The following is an 8,333-nucleotide window of genomic DNA, read 5'->3' as shown; positions in this document are numbered from 1 at the left end:
GCAAAAAATTTATCTTGTCAAGTAGTCTAATCACCCCCCTCTAGACATACTTTCGATCCTACAACGGAGGAGCTAGCTAGCTAGTTCCTGGATGGATTCAGGAATTGGCGACTTCGTATTTAGGAACAAATTTAGTTGATCATGGACATGGGCGAGAGGAAGAAAAGATGTGGGGAAAAAATGTAAGTGAAAATTCGATTTACAGTTTAAGTTTAAGGGATGTGTTCCGCCGTAGCTCGTGCCGACCCGTAAAAGAGCATACGCTGCGGATATCTTTTTTACAGGTTCATTTTAAGGGGTCTGACTCTGCCCTCGCCCGTGCCGGTCGTAAAACCGTTTTTCCGCGAACTGTAAACGTGTTTGACGGGTCGGCGTTATATGGGGTCTGCTAGAGATGATCTTACCTCCCGAAGAGGGAGCCAGCAAATTTGACAAATTTGACCCAGGATCAAAAGTATTTCACAAACCAAACAACGTTTGAAAAAATTTCACCCAGCTGACCCTTTTGTGTGACGTCCGACAATCAGGCGCCACGCTACACTAGGTGACGCCTTTGCCTTAGGGGCCACACAATGTATGATGACGCCTATGCCTTAGACGTTACACGAGGTCTCGGACGCCACACAATGTAGTATGGCGCGTAAGACAAAGACATCACAAAAAAGGGTCAGCTGGATAAAAAATTCGGGGAAAGTTCATTTTATGAATTAGTTTTGATTTTGGATTTAATTTTTGCATTTTGCCGAGGGAGCCCGTATAACGTAGGAACCTTCCCTCCCTCGCTCCTCCTGTGCTTTCTCGCCCGTTTCCCAGTCAGCCAGCGTGACATTTCAGTCCGCTCTGCTCGTACGGGAATTAGGCCTCTGCTAATCACATGCATGCAGTCACTGTGGGTTCGAAATTAACCACCTGCCCGGCCCCCATCATTCAAAACACGGGGTCTTTTTTCCTGCACCCGATTGTCAACCTCCAAAACGACTCCCATGGACAAAATTGGTCACGCCATCTCTGCCTCTCCGGTTATTAGTGGTTACCCGTGCACGTACTGCATACGGCGCGTACGGCTCGTTTTTCTTCACCAGCTCAACTGCCACCGCCAGCCATCTAAACGCAAGACTGCATCTACGGATCGGGTCGTGCGATCGGGAGCGTTCACTCCCCGGACACGTGCCAAGGAGAAATGCAAGACTCCATCCATGCCTTTTCCCGTGAAATCCCCGCCAGCGAGAGACCTCACCCTCACCCCGCCTCTTGGCTTCGGCTCGGTCGCTGCACCGTGCTGTTGCGCCATCGGTTGTCAGTACAAACTACGAGCCGCTCCACGTCTCTCTCGGCCGGAGGGAATCCTGCTGCCGCCTTCTCTTTCCGCCCTTAACTGCATCCGTCCGTCCGACCGACCGGATAGCGAGGCCGAGCGAGAGCGAGAGCGCGCGCGCGCGCGGGCTAGCTAGCCGGCTGCCTACAAGATGAGCTCGGCGTCGGCATTCCCGCCCCCCTCGCCGCCGTCGTCGAGCGCGGGCGTCCCGATGGTGGTGATCACCGTGGTGGGGATACTGGCGGCGTTCGCGCTGCTGGCGGGCTACTACGCGTTCGTCACCAGGTGCCAGCCGCTGCGCGCGCTGCTCTCGCGCGGCGGCCCGGCGTCGGTGAACCCCGGCGCGTCCCCGCCGGCGGCGGCCGAGGAGAAGCGCGGCCTCGGGCTGCCGCTCATCCGCATGCTCCCCGTCGTCAGGTTCACGGCGGCGGAGGGCGCGGCGGCGCCGAGGATCTCCGTGTCGGAGTGCGCCGTGTGCCTGAGCGAGTTCGCGGAGCGGGAGCGCGTCCGGCTGCTGCCCGGCTGCTCCCACGCCTTCCACATCGACTGCATCGACACCTGGCTGCAGGGAAGCGCCCGGTGCCCCTTCTGCCGCAGGGACGTCACCCTGCCGGCCCCGCACCATCACCGGCCGCCGCCGCCGGCCTTTCTCCGTCGGGACGAGCGTCTCGCCACCGCCACCGACGACGACGATGGCGGCGGCAGCATCGTGATCGAGGTGAGAGGGGAGCGCGAGAGGTGGAGCGACGGGAGGAGCGTCCGGAAGAAGAAGGCGGAGAGCGTGGGCGACGAGGCGGTGGACACGAGGAAGAAGGGGGAGTTCGCGGCGGTGCAGCCGATGCGGCGGTCGCTGTCCATGGACTCGTGCGACGCCAAGCAGCGGCAGCTCTACGTGTCCGTCGTCCGGGAGTTCCTCGCGCAGAGCTAGGAAGGCAAGTGCCATCATCATAGCACTAGACCAGACCACACCAGACCAGTAGTACATTCATATTATTCTTTCTTCGATCGTGTCGTACATTATTAGCTTTCCTACGTTGTTGTAGGCTTCGTAGCGTACGTGTAAATGCGCTACTGGATCGCGCCTACATGCAATGCATGGCATGGCGTTGGAGTCTAATTTTTTTGTAGGCAGCCCATACATACACCGGCAATGTAATCAGGCCAATTTTTGCCTAGCCGCGCGCTGTGGCTAGCAAGCTAGCTAGCCGCGGCGTTGTTTGCACGTCTCTTTTGTATGGATCTTGCGCTTTACAGTTGGCGGGTGGATGGATCGATCGATCGACCGCATGCATTTCCGGCGGGACCTTAATTAGCCCATGCTGCATAGCCCAGCCGTCTTCTTCAACTTCCTGATTCTGCCATGGACAGTAGTATCACTGTTACTTCCTCCATGCATCCGGGTTTGTAAGACATGCATGAGCTTCTACGTTTCCCATAGAATATATATATGTTTAGGAATTCATTCTTCTAAATGGAGGAATGTGCTACCATAAAACAAATGTTTGGCTAGTGAAACTGAAGCCAAAGAAATCAGTAGCAGTACCTGTCGTGTCCTACAGGCCATGGTAGAGGGAGTAAACTTGTGTGCATGCAAGCACGTCACCGACACGACGGTGAGGTAGAAGCATGCATACCGATACCTGCATGCACGGCCGGCGGGGGTATGGTTAAGGCGCGGATTGGACGTCTCCGAGCGGGGAACCGCGGCACACGCCGCCTAGCCACCTAGCTAGCTCACGCACAGTACGCCTGCGCACGTCGTACAGGGCATAAAAGGTGGCGGTGCCTAGGACGAGAAAGGATTTTTTTTGTATGCATGCCGTGCGTGCGTCCGTCCGTCGATCGTGCGCGCGTGCGATGGCTTGATTGCTTGCATGGCATGGCATTGGCATGGCATGGCAGGCAGAGCCTTCTATCCGGACGGACAAGCGCGGGCGACGTGGTGTGATTCACAGTGGAGACGGGGACATGTCCAATCCATCACCATGCACAGCGCAGACGCTAGAATGGAACGCATGCACGGGCTAGCTAGCCTAGCTAGCTACCTCGCCGGCCCCGGCCGGCCGTGCCGTGGCCTGTGGCGGGCGTGCGCCACCTGCCATGCATGTGCCGCTGCCGGGCGGCGGCATCGTCGTCGTCGTCTGAGCGCGCGAGTACGCCCAAATGGCCGGCACTGGGCAGCTCGAGCGAACAACCGCACGTACGCGCGGCCCCCCGGCTTTGCACTCCTTGTGTGCGGGTGGCGGCTTCTGTTTCCGCTGGTCGGTCCCGGCTGGCCCGGTAGTTTTGGCGGCTTCAGCTTCAACTAAAACATTTCTTGGAAAGAAGAGCTTCAACTAAAACATGTACTGGCAGTTTTCTGTCCGCGCGTGTGTATGTGACATGGTTGCAAAAGGTCAATGCTGTTTTTATCCGCTAATTAGTTAGTTTGTTATGTGCGGACGAACTTGTGCTTGGATGGTTAGCAAGACATTGGTATTCTCAATCCATCAGTTTCATGTTCTACACTTAACATCGACGGTTTGCGTTCAGCGTGAGGAGGCGTTTTCATCCACTATGCATTCATCCCTAACAACTTCGTCAATTTCAAAATGTATGGACGTCTATGTCTGCATTGTATTAAAAAAAAGGTGTTGGTTATGTAAAATAAACCTTTTCACATACGGGGTGATATCACGTGGACGCACGATGGAGCCGAGTCGGGTAGATTTGGTTAGCTGGTCCGTCCGGCACATAAGCACGTACATAATCATATAGAGTGGGGGTGCTAATGGAGGGTGGGATGTCAACGTTGCGGCGTGCTTTCGGGCACCGGTCACCACTCCGGCCAGCGATGCCACTCTCATAGCCCTAGCCCATATGATGGGGGACCAAGCAAGCAAACCTGCCCCTGCCCGGTCGAATAATTGTGAAGTGCCATCTCGCCTCCATGGATCGATCGACGCATACTGCTGCTGATACCGGCCGTGCAAATGGACAGACCCGGATGGATGTAACCCGACGGCCGACGGGGAAAGCTCTAGGCTTGCACGTTTGGATGTTGTGATCGGAATCACCACCTAATCAGAGCGCCTGCGCTGCGATCGCACCTACGGTTGGTGGAGGTAGGGCAGCTACCCGAACCCAAGCCGATCGGCTGCTGGAACTCTAGCTAGGTTTCCACGCTCGTGCTACCTCCCTTCCACGCCACATACGAGCAAACAGAGGAAATCTAGGTACATTCGTTGGGTTTTTGTATCGAATATAAGAGGAACTTACTCCGCTGTGTATATCTAAAACTTGCGGGCGACGTGCACTTTGCCGTGCCGTTTCTGGGTCGTGAGTTGGGTCTTTTTTCTTAGCTTATTATGGCTTAGAGATGAGCACTTTTACGTCGAAAACCGAAGAGATACGCACCCATAACACAATCCAAACCACTCGTGTCTCACCTGAAAAAAAATCACTTATTGTCCTTGCCATTTAGAATCACACTTATTGCACCGATTATCGTCTTGAAATGACTTCAATCTCTCAATCTAGTTGTCTACCAACCTTGCAGGTTAGATCTATTGCCACAGAGCCTAGTTACAACGGCTCTCCAACATATGCTCATGGTGGCTTGATCTCCAACGATGGTGTTTTAGCTACACCAACGCTAGCACGAGGTCAATTTTCCACTGCGAATCCACCCCCCAAGGATCCTGACGCAGAAGACTTAGAAATCGATGAACCGGCCGCTTAACACAAAGCTAGCCACTAGTAGAAAAAAGGACTTTGGTCGAGGGCCTGAAATTCCATTATTCCCGGTTCACACGCGAACCGGGAGCTATAGTGTCATTGGTCCCGGTACATGAGGCTAGGGCGCCGACCGGGCATCGTGGGTCATTGGTCCCGGTTCCATACACGAACCGGGACCAATAGGTCGGCGACCGTTCGTATCCCCCTTTAATCTCGGTTAGTGGATCAAACCGGGACTAAGTGGTGGTGGCAATCGTTTGTATCATCCTTTAGTCCCGGTTGGTGGCTCAACCCGGGACTAAAGGTCCAAACGGTTCGCCTGCCGCGTCGTTTCCAGCGATGAAAAGCACAAGCGAAGCAGAGTCTCTCGCCTTTCTCTGTTCTTCTCCTCTCCCGCTCTCCTCTCTTCTTCCTCTCTTCCTCCCCTCTCGTCTTCCCTTCTCTTCTTCCACCATGCCAAGAACTCGCTTCAGAGAGGTGCTCGCACATGGAACGACCCAACTCGATGTCGTGTACATGAACGATAGCAGGGAGGTGCCGCATTTTCTTGGACAGTTGCAGGAATGGCTTGACGCCACGGAGGAGCATGCGAATTTTTTGGGGCTTGATCTGGAGTACACGGCCAATCAACAAGGTGTTGCCGCAACCAACTATGTTTCAAACTCCATGTCTTGGTCTTCCAATGGGCGAGGTAAATTTTGAGGCTTTCTTTGGTCCAAGGTTATGAAAATTGCATATAGTGATCTCTCTAGGTTCCATTGGATAGCAATATGCAGTTTCTATATATGTTTCATTGGATAGTTAATTGAGGGTTTCTTGATCAATTCATAGGATATGAAAATTGCATAGGATAGCAATATGTTCCACTTGAATCCTAAAGATAAATTTCTCTTTAGTTGTAGTGAAACATTTTTTCCTTGTTGCAGTAGTATGTAACATTTGTTCCATTTTAATTTGTTCCTGTTGCAGTAGTGACAAGCATTGTCCAGAACTCATGGACTTCCTTCGCAGCAGCATACGTTTTGCTAGCATTGACATAAGGAACGACAAGCTGAAGATGAGGCACAACTTTGGTATTGAGATACCAGCTGACTGCCACATTGATATGCAAGACATATTCAGGTTTCAACATGAGAGGACTTCGATGGCTCATATGACAGTCGCCTTGATCGACGAGGAGTACGCTAATATGAAGACAAAATTTCCAAAGTATCAACACAAACAGTGGGAGAGGACCCCACTTGACCCTATCAACATTGAGTATGCATCAAAAGATGCATACGTTTCATACGAGTTGTACCGCAAGATTCGAATCATGAACTATGGCCAGCATCACCTCACACCAGCTTGGGGACATTCTGATTCAGATGAGTAGTGTTCACAACGGCGAACACTTGTATATATATCTGTGCTAACTATTATTATGTACTGCTTGGACGAGTATTATTATGTACTGCTTGGACCAATGTATATATGTCTAGTTTCGGTTAGTGCCATTAGTTTCCAAATTTGAATGGTTTAGCCCTTTCTAACTTCATTTTCTACTTTTCATGGCATCATGCATTTCGACCACATATACATAGCATGCTTAATTTGTTGTAGCCCTCTCAACTTCGTGTAGAAACTAATGACCTTGAAATTGAAAATCGTTAAAAATAAAACCCTAATGAAGTCATAAAAAATAGTAAATGCATGAAAAATACCAAATGAAGTCAGAAAGTGTTGAAAATTGATGATGTGGCCTTGAATGGTTCATTTTGAACACACAAAAAGTCTAAAGTTCAAAAAAGTTCAAAAAAATGAAATCCGTTTTGTATCAAATGAGTTTTCGTATGGAACCCTGATACTTCGAAAGAGATTGTCCGATTTGTACACGAAGTGCATTCAGTTTTGCCGCAACCCTCTCAACTTTTTAGCACATGCTATGTGGGTGAAATGATGTCACCATGCCAACTTTCAACCTATTCAGAGTTCATTTATAGTGATTTTTCAATTTCTGGGTCAATTAGCTCAAAAAAAACAGCAACTGCATGAAAAATACCAAATGAAGTCACAAAGTGTTGAAAATTTATGATGTTGCCTTGAAAGGTTCATTTTGAACACACAAAAAGTCTCTAGTTCAAATAAGTTTAAGAAAATGAAATCCCTTTTGTAACACATGATTTTTCGTATGAAACCCTCATACTTCGAAAGAGATTGTCTGACTTGTACACGAAGTGCATCCAGTTTTTGCCGCAACCCTCTCAACTTTTTATCACGTGCTATGTGGGTGAAATGATGATACCATACCAACTTTGAACCTATTCAGAGTTCATTTGCAATGCTTTTCAATTTCTAGGTCATTTAGCTCAAAAAAATCAGTAAATGAATGAAAAATACCAAATGAAGTCGGAAAGTGTTGAAAAATTATGATGTGGCCTTGAATGGTTCATTTTGAACACACAAAAAGTTTGGAGTTCAAATAAGTTCAAAAAGATGAAATCCCTTTTGTAACAGAAAAGTTTTCATAAGAACCCGTGATACTTTGAAAGAGATTGTCCGATTTGTACACGAAGTGCATCTAGTTTTTGCCGCAACCCACTCAAATTTTTAGCGCATGCTATGTGGGTGAAATGATGATACCATGCCAACTTGCAACCTATTTAGAGTTCATTTGTAGTGTTATGTGGGTGAAATGATGATACATGCCAAATTTCTCGGCCATTTAGCTCAAAAAAAAATCAGTAAATGCATGAAAAATACCAAATGAAGTCGGAAAGTGTTGAAAATTGATGATGTGGCCTTGAATGGTTCATTTTGAACACACAAAAAGTCTGGAGTTCAAATAAGTTGAAAAAAATGAAATCCCTTTTGTAACATATGAGTTTTCGTATGAAACCCTCATACTTTGAAAGAGATTATCCGATTTGTACACGAAGTGCATCCAGTTTTTGCCGCAACCCTCTCAACTTTTTAGCACATGCTATGTGGGTGAAATGATGATACCATGCCAACTTTGAACCTATTCAGAGTTCATTTGTAGTGCTTTTCAATTTCTGGGTCATTTAGCTCAAACAATCAGTAAATGCATGAAAAATACCAAATGAAGTCGGAAAGTGTTAAAAATTGATGATGTGGCCTTGAATGGTGCTTTTTGAACACACAAAAAGTCTGGAGTTCAAATAAGTTCAAAAAATGAAATCCCTTTTTAAGAGATGAGTTTTCGTAAGAAACCTTCATACTTCGAAAGAGGTTGTCCGATTTATACACGAAGTGCATCCAGTTTTTTCCGCAACCCTATCAACTTTTTAGCACATGCTAT

General features: G+C 48.9%; 1 protein-coding gene across 1 annotated transcript; it reads left to right on the top strand.

Moving 5' to 3' along the window:
- The first annotated feature begins 1,004 nt into the window (after nt 1-1,004).
- Nucleotides 1,005-2,490, top strand: LOC123447248 (RING-H2 finger protein ATL1-like). The gene has a single exon (XM_045123835.1). The coding sequence runs from the start codon at nt 1,467-1,469 to the stop codon at nt 2,241-2,243; it is 777 nt and encodes a 258-aa protein (XP_044979770.1). The 5' UTR covers nt 1,005-1,466; the 3' UTR covers nt 2,244-2,490.
- Nucleotides 2,491-8,333: the final 5,843 nt, after the last annotated feature.

This window comes from Hordeum vulgare, chromosome 4H (assembly GCF_904849725.1).
Source record: "Hordeum vulgare subsp. vulgare chromosome 4H, MorexV3_pseudomolecules_assembly, whole genome shotgun sequence".
Taxonomy (NCBI): Eukaryota; Viridiplantae; Streptophyta; class Magnoliopsida; order Poales; family Poaceae; genus Hordeum; species Hordeum vulgare.
This window is presented reverse-complemented; position numbering and strand designations above follow the sequence as displayed.

Excerpts from the sequence above, each read along its gene's own strand:
- LOC123447248 (XM_045123835.1), top strand. The coding sequence starts at position 1,467 with ATGAGCTCGGCGTCGGCATTCCCGCCCCCCTCGCCGCCGTCGTCGAGC.